The 18,408-nt window shown below is 31.0% G+C and overlaps 1 protein-coding gene across 2 annotated transcripts; it reads right to left on the reverse strand.

Moving 5' to 3' along the window:
- Positions 1 to 2,184: 2,184 nt before the first annotated feature.
- LOC114370847 (pleiotropic drug resistance protein 2-like) lies at positions 2,185 to 17,462 on the reverse strand. 2 transcript variants are annotated; one of them, XM_028328238.1, is made up of 20 exons: positions 16,942 to 17,462; positions 16,499 to 16,619; positions 11,083 to 11,171; positions 10,397 to 10,481; positions 9,563 to 9,853; positions 9,380 to 9,470; positions 8,342 to 9,242; positions 7,799 to 7,959; positions 7,562 to 7,665; positions 7,317 to 7,482; positions 7,150 to 7,245; positions 6,536 to 6,684; positions 6,045 to 6,377; positions 5,083 to 5,373; positions 4,911 to 4,994; positions 4,708 to 4,841; positions 4,368 to 4,595; positions 3,511 to 3,682; positions 3,151 to 3,405; positions 2,185 to 2,748 (listed from the first exon to the last, which is right to left on the reverse strand). In XM_028328238.1, the coding sequence occupies exons 1-20, from the start codon at positions 17,346 to 17,348 to the stop codon at positions 2,479 to 2,481; spliced, it is 4,428 nt and encodes a 1,475-aa protein (XP_028184039.1). In that variant the 5' UTR covers positions 17,349 to 17,462; the 3' UTR covers positions 2,185 to 2,478. The 2 variants fall into 2 exon arrangements, with proteins under 2 accessions (XP_028184039.1, XP_028184040.1); XM_028328239.1 differs by having other exon boundaries at positions 2,479 to 2,748; positions 6,536 to 6,663.
- Between the last annotated feature and the right edge of the window lie 946 nt (positions 17,463 to 18,408).

The following is an 18,408-nucleotide window of genomic DNA, read 5'->3' on the forward strand; positions in this document are numbered from 1 at the left end:
TCAGATTTCCAAAGATAGCAGGTCTTTATTTCCCTTTGTTCAGGTTCATCATAATCTGAGTGAGATAAATTCTGGTCATTGTACCAAATTTTCACTTCCAGTAATATGTTCATAGACTCAATTTCTTAAATTGTCAAAGAGTTTGATGAGTATGTACTATTTGTATAAAAGTTTTTACTTTATCAACTAATTAAAAATCAAGTTTAATAACTTTTAAAATAGTTATTATCGTCAATAAATTTAACATATATTATGATGATCTGTGATCAAATGTCAAGGAATTTGATCAAGGAATTTTCTTTGTGTTTGATGGTAAAAAAACAAAAATGAACAGTGACCTTGACGGTTAGATACATGAATTTAATATTGAACGTGTGCAGATAGCATCTTCGGGACCTTATTAAACAGTTTAATGTTTTATAATCGTGGTTAGGTATTTGACATGTTTGTCCCTACATTATTAAGTGATCCAAGCATTTTTAATAGCCATTAGATTAAAATCTAAGACATACATTTTTATTATACACCTTCCACGCCATAGTTCTACTCTTTTTAATCTCCGTCCCTCTCCGGTCGCTCCCTCCACCGTCATCTGAGGCCAGTTAGCACCGATCACCGCCACAAAAAGCCACCGTCAGTCACCAACCTTCCTCCACTCCCCTGAACCGTCGTCTCCAAACTCGTCGGCATATGCGTCCACTTCCCTGAAGGGAGAATGCGGCAACCACGGCTCGAAGGAGCAGCGCCTCCTCCACGCAATGATTATTGAAACCAAACGCGGAGAAGAAAGCGAAATCGGCGTCATTTTCTTTCTTATCCGATTTCATGATTTTGATTTTTATAACTGAAACACAAAAGTTCAAGAGAACAAAAATATCTAAAACATGGTGGCCACTGGTCTTCAAATCTGAATAATTCTAATTGCACAGAGGATGTCTTGCTCTTGTAATGGACTATTGTAGTCTTTTTCTATAAACATTATGTGTTTCAAGATATAAACAATTAATTTAGTTTATTTTATACAAATATTTTTTTTGGTTACAATTATTACAAATAATAATACAAAAGAAATATTTATGTACATATTATTATTCTTATTCATTACAAAATTATGTCCCGTGGGTTGCACCGGTACTGACCAAAGGGACTGAATCCTTTGACAGGGACAAATCTCTCCTTGCTTTGAATTAGCCGAAGGATATGATGCATATAGTTTCAACTGCCGGCAGGTAACTTGCTCTAATCACACCCCCCCATTTTTATTTTTATTTTGAAGTGTTATGTTTCTCTCAAAGTGTTTGCTTTATTTTGGGGGGTAATTTTGGATAGCTTGTCAACTAGAGTTAATTTGCATAAAAGAGGAATTCTATCTCAAATACAGGGAATATCTTGCATGTTTTGTTTCTCCTCTGAGGAAGATAGTCATCACATTTAATATCCTGTCCAGTGACAAATCAAAATTGGAATGTAGACCATGCTTGCTTGGTTTTTATGGAATTCTGCTAAATGATATTTCTGTTCATTATGTTTAGTTTATCTTAGCTTTATCTTTAAAAGGAAAAAAAAGTTGTGTTCTGTATGAAATCTTATTTGTAACTCCGTGGTATGGTCTACTTTGATTATGCATAACAGTATTGTGTTCCAGGGTCATACTTTTAACTTCCACCGTGCTCTAGATTTGATAAAAGTTAGATCATGGACATGGTTTAAGGCCAAGATGAATAATGTTGAATGTTCCTTTTTCAATTGGTGCAATAAGCCTTTAGTTTGCTTCTCTTTATCCCTCTGATCTAGCCTGCAAGACTCTAATTATGGATTAGAATACCCCCCTTGTATTCAGTTTCATAATTAACATTTTGCTTGTTAAATCCTATGCCATTATTCTAAAACAAAAAAAAACTTATAAATCATTATCATCATAAATCACTTCCTATTGTCTACAAATAAAGGAATAATATTGATCTCATTCCCTTATAGAGATTATAGATAAAGGGGACAATTTTCAATTTTTATTTATTAAGGGACAATACTTCTATGATTCTATAATAGTTTCTTATAAAAATATTTAACTGCTTGGATAGTTGGATACTTCACAAATATGTCTCAATGAAAAATATCCAAGGGTACCGGTATCGGATGCATGAAGCAAATGAAAGTATCGGTATATTCAAACTCAGTGAGAGATAGGTGAAGGACAAAAATCAATTATTTCTTCTTCACTGGTTAAATATTTTTCCTGAATAGGAAGAACATCAGCTTCTCTTAAATATGGTCCATTGCTCTTGCTAATATGCACAACAGTCGGTATCATTTGTACACTTTGGAAGGATATGTTGATGCCAACTTTCAGATGTTGAACAATGACCAAAACTACACAAGTGAAAAATCCAGATTCTACAGAAACCTTTCAATTTCTTTCTCTATGCTTTTTTTTATTATTATTATTTGTGCTTACTTTGTTCATTTATTATGTGTTACTTATCTCTTCTGGAAATTAAAGACCTTGATACTATATGCAAAAACAAAAAGAAACAATGCAACAAAAGCAATATGAGCCACAGCAACAACTCCAAGGAAGCCATATTCATAGCCAAACTCTTCCTCAAGGAATGCTTTTACTGTCATTGATTCTGTTCCAGGTACCAGAATTGGAGTATCTTTGTCACCCACCTGGGATGTCACTAGGCCATATAAACTCCAGGCAGTTGGACATACCCAGTAAAACCACCTCCACCATATTGGAATTTGCTACAAAAGTGAGAAGCAGCCAATAGTTATAGTTTGTTTAAGCTGTTATTGAAGCAATTGTGATTTAGTACAAATAAAATATCAATCAAGTCTCTAAAGTTAGCACCAACAATCAATTTATTCCCTAATACAACAAAACAGAAAGGCAAATTTATTCCCTGCCTTCAACAACTGTCAACCAATATGGTCCTCATGTGAGAAATGCATTTTATTTTCTTTTCCTACAAGTGATTATTAAATTTTTTATCCAAACTGAGTTATAGAATGGATTGCAAAAAGATTTCAATAAGTGCACTCAATGTGTCATGTGTGAACTATATTTAATGCATACAGGCAAATGAACGATTTGCTATGTTACTCCTTGGCTATAAATGTATTTAATTATTGCTTTGCTATACTTACCGATTTTGGGATAATGAAACCTGAGAATATGTTCCAAAACACTAGAAAGAAGGCCATAACAATTGCAGCAATTTGGGGATTTGGTGTCAGAGCCGCAGTCATCATGCCATAAAGTGTGAAGTAGACAAATGAAATGAACATGAAGAAGTAGAACCACAAGAACTTGTCAACTCGCCAAAGGAACCCCATCATTGAGAAAAGGATAAGACTAAAGCTAAATGTCTGGATTGCAACATAAATACATTCAATTGCCACCTGCAACACAATGCATACAAATATCATAAATTTGCTCAGTCATTGAGAATTAAATTATCAATTGTTTTTGCCTTGTTTTCTGTGAAAGGATACATCTTCATTTACCTGAGCAATTGCATAAGGTAGAGCTGAGTACATTCCAGCTGCTCTTTCACGGTAGAAGACTGTTCTTTCTATTGCAACTATGGGTTGAACACTGGAAGTGTTGGAGCCTCCAAGGAAGAAAACAGCAGCAAAAATAGCTCCCATTAAATTCATAAGATCTTGCTCCGTATCTCTGCAGACAAAAATAATTTATCCTCACCAAAGTCACCAAGTCATCCAGGGTTTAGCAGTGTTTAATTGTTTATAACCAAGTAATTCAATTATTTTGCACTCAATAGATAAATAGTTAATCCATTCAATATAAATTATAAATAAAAAATAAATAAGAGAAAATGGTGAAATAACCTAGAAATAGAGACAATTACTTATTAATATTTTCAACTGCAACAAATTGATATAAATCATCTGTTATGGGCCTAAGGCAAAGGCCTAATTGGCCTTACTGTAAGCACAGCACTGAAGTCACCTTTCATGATCATGAAAATAGCTATGATATTTTCTTTTTGACTATGTTCATAAAATACATAGTTGATGTCTTTTTCAAAAAAAAAAAAAAGATCAACAAAGAGTTCTTGTAGATGGTTCTGCAGTTTTATGGTAAACTATGTTGCATTAAATAACAGTTGACAAGATATTGATGATTCTTACAAATATTTCAACTTGACCTATTTTCTACTTAATTTTAAAATTACAATAGGAAGTATCATCCAATATCAACAAAGCTTTAAATTGTTCCAATACTGTCCAACCAGGAAGTATGGTACTTTTGATCTTATTTGATTCATGGGTTATCCAATCAAAAGTTAAATTACTTTTTCTGTAAGTACCATACGTAGAAGGAGAACATGTGAACTTACGTTTGATTTCCTTTTTTCCAGAAAATGAGTCCAAAAATAACACCTATAATTACTGCCATGAATAACCGGATGCCATTATACTGTGGATTCCTCCAGTAGGACAAGTGTTGTTTCCAGAAGCAAGCTATACATTGAGTAATAAAGGAAAGGGAGTATTTAGTAGGGAAATCAAGGTCCTTCGTTCCCTCTAAAGGTGTGCTTAGCTCTTCAATAAGTTCTTGATTCCTCCTGAAAAGAGTTGATGTCAAAAATGAAAAGATAAAGACCATGTCTAATTTCAGATAAAAAAAAGGGGAACAGTGACAGTATTCTGGGAATGCAACTTCAATCAATACTTAACTGATACAATTCTGATTTTGTGTAGAATTCTGCAAAGTCTACTCTAAGCTGACTCTCAACTGCTGGAGTAGTGATCTCCAAAACCCATGTGGCTGGATTATAACCATCTTTGATTCTAGGAACTCCCGGAATAGTCTGCAAATAGTTTACAAGATTAATGGTTTTGAGAATGTATACATTTTGCAGTGTAGAAGTCGTACTCACCTCAAAGTGCGCTATAAGCTTCTGAGATTGTTGACCTAAGGGACCATTATATATGATTTGTCCTCCTCTCTTCATCAAAAGCAGCTGAAGGAAAGATTAAGTTGAGAGAGAATTTTGTCTTGATAATTCTCAGAAATAATAATTTCAACTTCCAAATCTTGGGAAGTCTTACCTCATCAAAAGCTTCAAATATGTCAATGCTTGGTTGATGAATTGTGCAGACAATAGTTCTCCCTGTATCCGCTGTGTTTCTAACAGCACGCATAACAATTGCTGCAGCTCTAGCATCAAGGCCGGAGGTTGGCTCATCCATAAAGATGATAGAAGGATTGGCAACCAATTCTACTGCAATGGTGAGTCTCTTTCTTTGTTCAGTTGATAAACCATCTATGCCAGGAAGGCCTACTTGAAAATCTCTCACTGGATGTAGCTCAACAAGGTTCATAACTTCCTCAACAAACATCTGCCATAAGAGAGGCTGTTCTAAGAATAATTCTTTGTCACAGTTACATTGATGGAGATAATTTAGTTACATACTTCATTAGGTAAAGCATGGCACTAGAATTGAAATATCAGTAAAATGGTATGATTAGGCATGTTCTACAGTTGCTTAAACCAGTCACAATAGTTATATGAGGCTCTGGCCCAAATGAACATCATATGATCTAATTTATTTTCTAATGAAAATATAAGATTCTTACAGATCAAAACCATGTTCAATCAGTCTACATTTAGACATACTCTTCCAGAATAATATTCATTTATTACTAAACAACTGAAATCTCAGCTTAAATGGTTGTTCCAACTTACAAGAATGACTGGCTATCCATTCAATGGTTTCTTAGAGACACCTAGACTATAAGCTCAGGCAGTTGGAATGATTAAGGTAGGTTTTGGGCGAAGTACTTGGGCATTAATAATGGAAAAATGTTGGAAACTTGGGCCCATGGTTTTGGCTTTATACATGCTCTTAAAGGATGAAGAGTTCATGAAAACAAAGGTCACTGTCATGTTTCAGATTGTGGAGATTGGCCGATACAATGTTTTTGTAAATAGAGAAAAAATTCATGAGAAAAAGGGGGCAGAGGGGGCAGGGGGGTTGAAGTGCAATATGAGTTGGTCAACAAAACACACCTTCCTTATGTCTCTCTTGACCTCCTTACCAAGACGCAGCCAAGCAGAAAACAGAATAGATTCATACACTGTGATACGTGGAGAATGAATATCATTTTGTTCACAATATCCACTAATCCGAGCAAAAGTTGCTTGTTTTTTTGGGTAACCAGATATGCTGATGCTTCCTTCAATATAACCACCAGTTTTCCGTCCTGCTAGAACATCCATCAATGTGGTTTTTCCAGCACCAGTTACACCTACTAATGCTGTTAGTACTCCAGGCCTGAAAGCACCACTGACATCTCTTAGTAGTTGAAGCCGACTACCTTCAACTCCATGTTTTTCCATTTCCTGGTATGAAAAAACTGTTAAGACATCATACATGGGAGGATTAATACAACTTAATCAACAGAGATACTTGTCACAGACAGGAAAAGAAAGTGGCTAAAAACAATGCTGAAATAACAGTTGAAGATGATTAAATTAGGACTAGAGTGTGTAGAATTTACAGTTGGCATATCGACGTAGTAATTCACGTGATCAAAAGCAAGTGATAGAGGCTTAAAGGGTAACACTAATCCCCTCTTGGTTGTTGCAGTGCCTGCTTTGGGAGTTGAACTCTCTCGGGTGTTTTTTACTGCCATGTCAATGTCGGCATCTAAACATTTTAGTTTGTAAATTGTAATTGAAAAGGAATACATTATAATAGCTGACAGATATTTGGTGTAAATTTTAACATTCAAGCAAAGAAATTAAGGTTGAAAACACGACAAAGTCCTAGCAGATCACCAATAGAAAAATCATTTCAAACCATCCAGGGCAAAGTATACATTCCGATAAAAGTGAAGAAACCAAATAAGTTGGTGTGTTTGAACATTACCAGGAAGAAAGTTTAGGGGCCATTTGATTTGAGAAAACATTTCTTATTTTCACTTTGCTTCCTGATTTCTAATGTTTATACATGAAAAATTGAAAAAAGAATATGAAAAAAGAAAACAATAAAAGTTATTTTCATTATTTCCTGTACAAATCTAGAAAACAGAAAATAAAGTGAAAATAGAAAAGGTTTTCTCAAATTCTAAAGTATATTATTAACAAGAACGAAGAAGGTAAGATTTAATACCTTCAAATGGTTTATCAGTTGAAGCAAAACTCTCTTCTGTAGTTCCCTTTTTCTCATTCTCCTCCTCTAGAATAATAGATTTAGAATCTCCATATGCTGCAATTTAAGATCTTGTTAGATACAGTTTTATGTCAATAAGAGAAACAAGCAGCAGTGTGGGAACTTACGATTCAGAAATGTAAGAGCAATTATAAAACAAATGTTGAAAAGCAGAGAAAAGCCAAGGAGAGCACCAATGCAAATCCAGTACCAATAGTCTTCAGTAAACATGCTTCTAATCCTGAGAAGAGCCTTCCCAACTGTTGGCTCAGGAATTCTATGGTCCGTGTTGGGCTGCAAAGAAGATAAATGAATGCAGTTTTGCAAGAAAATTAAATAGAGAAAGAAAATTTCCACATGTTAAAGATCTTACAGCACTCCATCTCTCGTCGAGGAATTCGTTGATGGCAATGGCGTTCTGACCGTACATCATAGGAGAAATATAATAGCCCCATTTCATCCAGGGTTCAAGGTTTTCTGTAAAGGAAATTATTGAAGTTGCATGAACCATTTTTGACTCAGTTGCTTTGAGTGAATGAATTATTGCTTTCTGTCATGCATTTAATTTTACCAATTGAGTAGAGAGTGCAAAAGAATAATTGAGGCTCACCTTTGGCAATAATGAACCCCCCAAGCACATAAACAAGTAGCAGTACAAAGAAACCAAATGTGTTCGCCACAACTAGTGTTCTTCCAAGAGCAGCAATGAATCGGAACAGAGACATACCCATTTGATGAGAGCAAAAGAATGCTAATAACTGACGAAAAAATCTGCAATAATTGTTTAAATTTATTATTGAACACAGTTAATTCCTTGCTACTTGCAAGTCAATAACACAAATGAACTATGGAAGTGACACTAGCAAAAAATTACTCCCTAAATACAAAACTGTTCATAAAAAAATTATTCCTACGCATGCACCTTATTGTACCATGCAAGGTGGTGGGGCTAATACTTAATGCTCATTGATGATTGCTTAGATTTTTATAAAACACGCACACTCAGATAACAAACCATAAACATGCAATGCTTCACTTATTAATTTTCACGCGAGGAATAAAAACAAATTATAGTAGATCTACATGTAGCAGTATAAACTTTTGGAATGGTTGATTTCTTTATATAAGTTAAGAAATTAGTGCACTTTCATACCTACTTGGAGCTGGAGCATATCCTACGGTATAATAAGTAAGGACAACCCATAACCCTGACTCCACAAAAGAGAGAGGAATTCGAAAGATCCATATAGGAATTGCAAAAGCCCATGCTGGAAAAAACAATGAATCTCTCTGCTTGAAGAAAACGGGAAGTCTAAAAATAGTCAATGAAAGCTCAGCCATTCCATTGAACATTATATTAGTGAGGCTAAAGAACAATGCACCATAATATTTTCTCCCATCTTCAAGGTGACCACTTCTCATTTCTGTCCTAAAAAACACTGTCATAGTAATCAAAGACATTATCATAATCTGAGTAGTCTTAAATATGTATATGAAAGCACTGCGCTTCATCAGTAGCCACTCTCTTGCAAAGCATGCCTTGAAGAGTTCTAGTTTTGAGATCCCATATTTATCTTTAACCAATGCAGCAGGATGAGTTTTGGCACGGTCGTAAGGAACCTTAAGCTCTTGGGAAAGTTGTTGGCCAATGCCAAAATTGTTGAAGTGAGCTACAAACTCGGGCACACTGACATATCGATATGGTTTGTCCCTTGCGAACCAGTACTGCTCTTGGTCCTTTCTGGAAGTAACCTCCTGTAAAAAGTCTGCAATTCCTTTCCTTTCGGGGCATTTGAAGCCTACGCTCTCAAAAAAATTGAGAACATTCTCTCGTGGACCTTGGTAGATAATGTGGCCTTCTGAAAGCAAGATAATGTCATCAAAGAGGTCAAATGTTTCTGGTGCAGGTTGTAAAAGAGAGATTATCATTGTAACATCCATGACATGCACTAGCTGCCTCAAGAACTTGACAATTTGGAAGGTTGTGGAACTATCCAAACCAGTTGAAATCTCATCCATTAAGAAAACTTTTGAAGGTCCTACTAACATTTCACCTGCATCCATGATATGAATGTCACTACTTGAGAATTAAACAAACAGGAGATTTGGAAATGGAAAGCAGTAATCGAAGGAGACTTTTAACATTTTCTTTAGTAAGATAAAAAAAATTCTTATAACCATTTTCCCATACCAGTAGTTAACCTCTTTTTTTCTCCACCAGATATTCCCCTCCTCATCTCATCTCCCACCAAAGTATCAGCACATATTTCCAATCCAAGAACCTGAATTCATTTTCTTTGATATGTCAAGATGGCAAGAAACCTGGTATAGCGGCTGAAAGGACAGTAATCAAATTGAAATAGAGGCATCAAACCTTGAGAACATAATCTGTAATGAGACTTGTTTCTTGACCTTCCACTGCTGTGGCTTTCATGAAAGCATCTATCTCTGGATCTGGTTTGAGTCCTGCTTGCTTTTCTCGCTTTATCAATTCTAATAGTAGCTCATGCCTTGTTCCAACTCCCAAGCAGCGCCCAGAAAAATCCAGCGTCTCTCTGACTGTCATCTCTCCATGATGAAGATTATGCTGACTAATATAAGCACATGTTCTTTGAGGAACAAATTCTGATAATTCGTGACCACAGTAAGTGACTCTTCCGGATACCTGTTGATGTATAAATTTGATGATGCATGATCAAAACTAGGAAACTTGGATTTTATATTGTTCATTTTACCGAACTTCCTTGTCTATGATCCTTAGGTGAGAAGTACAATCTATAATCACAATAATGGAAAATGAATCATATTCACCATGTTAGAAATAATGCAACTGAGATAAAGATAGAAGAATGAACACTCCAATTCACCATATTCCTAACATGATCATGATTGGAATGAGTTGAACTCAAAAGCAGCGAGTGAGAACTTGAAAGCATTAGTATATGACAGATATGATAGGAAATATATGCTGTCTGACATGATGATAAGTTTCTTAAATTCACTTAACATGTGAAGTATCACTATTTTATACGTACTGATACTGACTGACACACCAAATGTGGAGAAATATTCAAGGTTTTTTTTCTCTCTTTTTTTGGTTAGTTAAAAGCAAATCCTAAATCATGCATAATTATCATTTAATGAAAAAATACATGTAGGAAGATATCATTGCATCGTTCCTTAAAAATGGAGCAAGAGGATGGCCAACCCTTAAATCCCTGTCCAGTTTCCCAGCAAGTGCTTGCAGCAGTGTAGTTTTTCCTGATCTTGGAGGCCCCAAAAGCAAGGTCAATCTGAACAGTGTTTCAGAAAGATAAATAGATAGGGAAAAGGAAAAAACACAAGTTAGCAACATACCTAAAATAATACATTGATGCATTTTTGAAAAAGCATTTCTCACATTTGAAACAAAAAAGAATACATTTCCCACAAGTAATTTTGTACAGAGTTCAACCAGGGTCAACAACTGAAACTTTGTTATTGAACTCTGATGGCATTTATATAACCAATTTTGTTTTGTTTTTCTTATTTGCTATGAGGTAAGGTTCAATTGAGACTTGGTCCCTCCTCCAAGCAATCTTAAAGGCACATTCCCAATTTATACTCCTTTTTAAGTTACTAAATTTACTATGTAACACCAATTTAATAAAAAAAAAATTGGGTATATTTAGATAAACTTCTTTATAAATACTTTCAGGAGAAAAAAAAATCATAAGCTAAAATTAGCTTATGCATATATTAAAAATCATCTTTTACCAAAAATTAATATGAAATAGTTTATACAAATTATGTTATCATAACCTCAATTTTACTTATGAAAAAACTTTTTTTTTCCGACTTTTTTCTTGAAATGTTTTTGTAGAAGTTTACTCAAACATATCTTCTATCAATTACCTTGCAGGCTTGACAATTCCACTAACATCCTGGAGTATCTTGATAACACTTTTCTTTGATGGAAGAAGATTAATTGATCCAAGAATTCTCTGTTTGCCACAAACCAAGAAGAAAATATCATTAGACAAATGCTCTATAGAAATTTAAACAATTACGTTTTTTGGATAGAAAATTTTAACTGAGAAAAGTAATTTATCAGAGAATTTGAATTTCTGTAATTTAAAATTTATTGTTTGGATGTTTTTTTATGAAGAATTTAAAATTTTGGAATTTTAAAACAGAATTTTAAACAACTAAAAATCTGGAATTTCAATTTCCTTCTAAAAGGTGAGAAATTGAAATTCTCTTCTTATCGTCTTCTTCAAGAAACACCGAGCTCCTAAAATATTGATCGGATGTGAGCATAGAGGAACACGTATAACTAGCACACCAATCATATTTTCTCTTTTTTTTCATTCTTTTTTTTTTCATCCTCATAATTTTAATTTTTTTTATCCAAACACAAAATTTTGAAAATAAAAGAATTTCAATTGAAGTATTTGAAATTCTTAGAATTTAAAATTTTTCAGAATTTTAAATTTCTCTATCCAAACCCATCTTAAGGAACTTTAAAGAAGAAATGTAAATATCGAGATTGATTGCGTCACAAATCCTTTGGTAAGGTGACATTATATTGATACTAATAGTTGTTTCACTATACTTCAAAAGTTAATTGTCACATAACGTGTATCTGTACATTATATTGTAAAAATAAGGAGTACTAACAATACATTATATCGTTGAAAATTTATTCAAAATTACAAAATAAAATCTCAAGAGACACCAATAAGATATAAGAATTACAAAATGTTATAATTTCAATAAATTTCATCTAATAAAAAGAAGTGTGTCAGACATTGTAATTCTAATAGTATTTCCCTGTAAATTATCCATCCGTATCGATATATTATAAATTCTTGAGTGTTTCAAGACTTTGCATTAGGTAACATTTTTTTCCATTTTTTTGTCTAGCAAATCTTATTACTTAAATTACTCAATCGCAATTTAAATTCAAATTTTAATTTTTTACATACTATATCAGATTGATAGGTATAAACATTATATTTTTTAAAAAAATAATATATTTCTTAATTTCAAAATAATTATTTTTAAATTATTTTTTTTGTATAATAAAATAGAAGTTACATTATTGACAATGAAAATTCTTTCTTATATTTTTTCCTAAAACATGTAATTCTACTAATATGTTTTTATCTCTTATATATTATATCTTGTTTTTATTTCATTTTAATTTTAAATTGTATTTAAATTTAAAAATATCCATATAATGCAGAAAATTTAATAGTTTAAATTTAAATTTTAATAGACATACATTTTCAGAATAATTTTTTTTACAGTTCATCAATAAAATATTATCTATAATATAAATTTTAAGATAAGTATTAAAAAATAATAAAATTATTATGGATGGCAACTGTAATTGTTTATTCTATTAAAAGTTAAAACAATATTAACAGTTAAAATATTACTTTATTATTAACAGTTAAAACTTTTTACGTCTCTATATAAAGTAGTAAACAATATCTTGCTTTTGGTGTACAGAAAGGTATTTCCTAATCCATAGGAACTAATCTCTTTCGATGCATAAGCATCATCTTTTACTCTAAAGAAATTAAATTAGAAACGTTGCATTTCTTAAAATTTACTAAAATCAAAGTTTATCTAGTACATTTTTTTTGAAAAAAAAAGTTTATCTAGTAATAAAAAAAAAATCAAAGTTTATCTATTACATGATTGAGGCTGTCAAAAGAAGAAGAAAAAATATTGCATGATTGAGACTTCGAAGGAAGAGGCGATAAGACTTTTCGTTTGCAATATTAGTCATTGCATATTCAAGTGACTAGCATTCGTCAATTTTTTATAATATCCTATCTATATTAGTACAAAAATGAAAAATTAAAACTAAAAAATTTATTATGATACAAGTTAGTAATACTTGAAGGCAACAAAAAAAGGGTAGTGACTTTAAGCCCAATCAAGTACCTCACTCAAGTCAACCCATTTCTCTATGTTCAAAATTAATTTAGTATGATTTATTTTTAATACTAAAATTAAGATGTGTATCTTAATTAATTGTAGCCATAGATAGTTGATTGTTAACGCAAAACAAACAAACTCTTACAAGTTAACCAATGAATAGTTAGTATATTTCATATTCTTTCTCTTTTCCCCCCCAAATTTTATCAAAATCGTATTTTTGCACCGAGTATTAAATAAAGTGTCAAGGTAGGTAGCTACCACCACAAGTCTTCAACTACACAGATGTTCGGGTGCACGTGGGTCCCATTGGAGGACCTGATAGCTCAATGTTAGGAACAAGTAATGTTCAAGTACTTAAATAAAACACTGCACACCCAACGTACTTCAACCATACACGTACATGAGATGCATATACTTATTAGTTTTAAAATAAAACTTCCATTTTCCTAACTCTCTCATTTAGATTTTTTTTATGAACAACTCTCTCTATCAGATATTATTAATAATCTCTCTCTTCTCCATTTTGGATGGATATTTTATATAATGGAAAATTTTAATAAAATGTTTTTACTTTCGTTTTCTTACTTATCAAACTGATTAGAATTCGCCTTATATGAAACCCATTATTTGTTATTAGATGATTTTTTTAAAATATATTATGAGTTGATAAAAAATTAAAAATTATTCTTTATTGGAAAAATTAATATTTATTATATAAACACAAAAATCGTTCAGTACATATACTTTAAAAGCAATTTAAAATATTGAAATGATTATATTTGGTGTCTTTCACACTAATAAATGTCTATGAGTAAACAAATAAAAAACTCTTTTATATAAAGACAAAATTTAAGTTCAATACCTAAAATATTTTTGGTAAATAAAGATTTACCTTGACAATTAATATATATTGATCTTTAATGGTAGTACTAACTTTTATCGTACACATTACAACGATGAAAATTTAATTTAAATTAGAAAATAATATTAAAAACACCTACAATAATGAATGTAAAAACATTTTATATGGTAATATTTATTATAAAAATTATCAAAAAGAGACTCTAACTTTAATTTTTAAAAAAATGCTAAAACTAATTTTGTCCTTTATGCAAATCCCATTAAAAAAAATACGATCAGACTCTTTTCGGTTCAATGCGAATTTATCACCTAATAATAGCCTATCTTGTTAATGAATGTTTTCATCATAGTAGAAATTAAGAAGGTTTTAATATATTCAATTCAATATTTTAACTGTCTTAAAAATAAGTATTGCATTAGTTTTATAATTCCAACATAATCAACATTTTATTTCCCTTAAATAATTTTATTTAAATTTGTTTATTTTTATATATCTTTGTTAAGTCAGTCTTAACGACTTATGTTAAGAAGATAAAAATAAAAGATTTTATTCAAAAAATAATTTACTATATATAAAATTATCTATTCTTTTTTAATAAAACCTTTTTACTTTTATTTCATTTACATCAATTGATGTTATATATATATATATATGCTTTCATATAATTCAATAGATATATAAGTTTGATTTATATCCTTTTCTCTCCATATTAAATATTTGTAAGATATCAATTATTTAATATATTTATTAAGACAGATAGAAACAAAACTTTCAAGCAACCTTGTGATGTCATTTTTTTACAGTCAACTGTTAAAAATAGAGTAAAATCATTTGAATTAGATTTTCTTTTTGTGGTGTTAAATTTGATATATTTTGTGGTGTTAGATTTGATATATAGCGAGTAAAATCACTCTCTCATAAATAAGTGTTAAAAAACAGTGTGTATCGAGCATTTTTCACTAATTTAATGAGAATATTAAACAACGTCTTGAAGATACTTAATAAAGAATTGTAAGTAACAAAAAATAATGTTAGCAATGCATTTTCATTTTTCATTATATTATTTGTATTTTTATTTATTAATTATTTAATCAGGTGTCGTGTTGATTAGACTTTTAAATTTAATGTCATTAACTGAGAAACATCAACTACATATTATTAAGGTTTTAATTATTTCCTTTGGTCCCATATTTTCTATCATTTTAAGATTTTTATTTATTTAAAAATATTTATCACTTCAAAAGCAAAAATTTATTTTCCATTTAATAATATCACCTAAATATTTAATTAATTTCTAACCCTTTTAATAAATAAAAAATTGAGTTAAAAAAGTTATTTTATTAAAATAATTTATATAATTAATAGTATGAAGCAAGAGTATACGACCCAGTGAATATATTTTAGTTAGTAACACAGGTTGAATTTATAGAGTAAGATCAGAGTTAAATTTTCATAAAATACATCATTCAAGGGAAATAAAATTTTAAATGTGACTAAATCCTAAATTGAAAATTAATCTTTGTATGCAAAAAAATGAGAGTGCACCATGTTAAAAAGAATTTATGTCTAATATAATTCCCCACAAATTAAATTTTATTACTTCCATACAATATATATTCTTTCCACCCCTGAAAAGAAAAGAAGAACAGAGTAAATGTGATTTTTCTTCATATAAGGCCAAAATATTCAACTTTCATATTGCAGGTTATAATTTATTACACAAGAATATGGAATATTATTGTTCACAAGATTGAGAAGTCAAAATGGGAAGAATAAAATTCAACAACCTTTTGCAAACGTCAAAAGTCATACTGTAATGTTGTGGCTACATGCACGCAAAAAAAAAAAAAAAAGAATAATCATATCAGTCCATTATTATTGTTATTACTACCAAAAACATAATAATATGTAGCATGAAACCAATCATTAACCTGCAATATGAAAGTTGAATATTTTGGCCTTATATGAAGAAAAATCACATTTACTCTGTTCTTCTTTTCTTTTCAGGGGTGGAAAGAATATATATTGTATGGAAGTAATAAAATTTAATTTGTGGGGAATTATATCAGACATCAATTCTTTTTAACATGGTGCACTCCCACCTAATAGTTAATTGTAAGCTCTAGCTTCTTTTTTTTTATTTTTTTTACTTAGAGATCACATATATATAGTTTAAAGGAATATCTCAAAATCTCATCAAGCAACTAAATATCTTAATTATGGTGGCTAAAAACACCATAAGTATACCTAAGTTAATGAATGTTAAATACTTATATTATAAATATAGTAGCAATTAAATATAAAACGCCACTCATTAGCATATGTTTGCCTTGTAACAAAAAAAAACATTTGTTTGCCTTTAATACACAATTGTGGACGGTTTTTAATTTTATTTAATATTTTAAAAGCTGGGTTAGCAAGCTTTGTATTGAAACTAAAAGGACAGATATTAATGGGTGGTAGCCTGGAATTTAACATATTCAACCACACACATATATAGGAATAAAAGAATACCTCTATCGCGTTCATGGTGGAGTTCACTAAGGTTGGCAGTGCTCTGGTTCCATTAAATGCATCTCCTTCCACAAACAAATGCTCAAATCGGACTTCAACTTTTGGAATCTCTATAGCGACCCTAATCAACAAAACAAATTAAACATGAAACTTCCACAATCATCATCAGTTAGCCTTTTAGATGATTAGATCACACAACATAATCCAAAACAGAGTCAAATACACAATTAAAATATGAATATGAATTGAATTGGTAGTCCAAACATGCAAATTAAGAACTGCCATGTCATGTGTCCATGCCTCATACCAAAACCAGGAACAAATAAACAAATACTAAGTGGTTTATGTTCTTGGTGACATGATGAATACCAGATTTTGTGATATATAATAGGAAGCAGAGGAAATAAGACAATAATAAATAAAATGAAATACAATAAAATAACCTATCAATCCTCTCCCTCATTCTACGAAGAAATCTTTCATTGTCAGCTTCAACATTCCTTAAAATGGCATGGAGGAGTTTCTTCTTGCCTTGGAAACCAAGATTGGATATATCAACCTCTTCATAATTGAACCTTCCACTCTCTTCTAAGACCCTTTTGACTATGCTTTTCCTTAGCCTCTCAAATGTTGGAAGCCTCTCTATGGCAGCCCACATGAGCTCCTCTTCATCATTATCATCATCCACTCTAGTGCTTCTCTCAAAAACATCTCCACCATGTCCAGCACCAGCACCCCACATCTCTGGAACAGTTTCTGAGACCCAACTCCTCCTGCTCAAAGACCCTATGTTCATCCTCAAGCTGCTCAATGACCTTACCACTTCATCTGCTTCCACCCCTTCCTCCATGATAGAGTGAAGTTCAAAATTCTTGTGTGAGAAGCTAAATGATGGGAAGTTTTCACAAGTCCCAAATCATTTATTTATGTGTGGAAGTTTTGAAGGGTTCTAGTGTATTGTTTCAATTTCAAACCAACTGTTTGGATAGCTAAGTTGTATGATTGGTTCCCTTCACTTAAATTTAGATCAAACTATTTTTTTTTTTTTTTGATTTGTAATTCTTGCACTCTGTACAGGAAATTTTCTTTTCAAAATATACTTCATATTTTTTATTCTTATTTTGTACTTTCTCTTTTAATTATAAAAGTAGTATCTTAGTACTTTTAATTCATTTCTTATTTTCAAAGTTATAATAAGAAATAAATTATATTTGTTTTATTTTAATTTTTCTTATATAGTTTTTTAAAAAAGAATAAAACGATATTTTATAACTAAAAATATGACGAAAAATATTTTTCAAAGATTTTAAAAATTAGGTTTTAGATGTCGATAATTAAATGGACATTAATTTTGAAGGCACAAGCATAACACCCTTCGATCCCCTCTCACACAGTCCCAAACAAAACAAATCAGGGTACGGGTGGTTTTAGTAATTAATTAGGAAGATTTTTCAACGAAACTTCCTTACTTTGTCCATACAAAACTAAAACAAGTGGTTCGCAAGTCTTATACGTGACTTGCTTCTCTGTTTTAAGAAAAATACTTTTAATTAACTAATATATGTTTAACAAATTTATAATAGTAAGATCATTTTTTAAATGTATTACTTCTAGTAAATTAAAAGTACTAATTTAAAATATTTATATATAAAAACTAAACTTATTAGAATAAACCAAGAATAAAATTATTATGAAATATATAGATAACAGTTATTTTCATTTAACAATTAATTTTAAATATAAATACTATATATAATTGCGTTAAATACTAAAAAAAATATCACTAATTTGTCCGACACTAACAAGTGATTATCTTTATAAAATTACAGACACCAATACCAAAAACCAAAAATGAAATTAACGGACTGAAATGTAAGGTACGATTTTATCCTGGACCGAAATGTAATTCA

Source organism: Glycine soja, chromosome 10 (assembly GCF_004193775.1).
Source record: "Glycine soja cultivar W05 chromosome 10, ASM419377v2, whole genome shotgun sequence".
Taxonomy (NCBI): domain Eukaryota; kingdom Viridiplantae; phylum Streptophyta; class Magnoliopsida; order Fabales; family Fabaceae; genus Glycine; species Glycine soja.

What these genes read in the sequence shown, in the direction of transcription:
- LOC114370847 (XM_028328238.1), bottom strand. Translation starts at nt 17,348, where the DNA reads ATGGAGGAAGGGGTGGAAGCAGATGAAGTGGTAAGGTCATTGAGCAGC. An exon ending in GGGGTTCATTATTGCCAAAG is followed by an intron (nt 7,666 to 7,798) that starts GTGAGCCTCAAT and finishes TTTCCTTTACAG; the next exon opens with AAAACCTTGAACCCTGGATG. An exon ending in GTTTCATTATCCCAAAATCG is followed by an intron (nt 2,749 to 3,150) that starts GTAAGTATAGCA and finishes TCACTTTTGTAG; the next exon opens with CAAATTCCAATATGGTGGAG.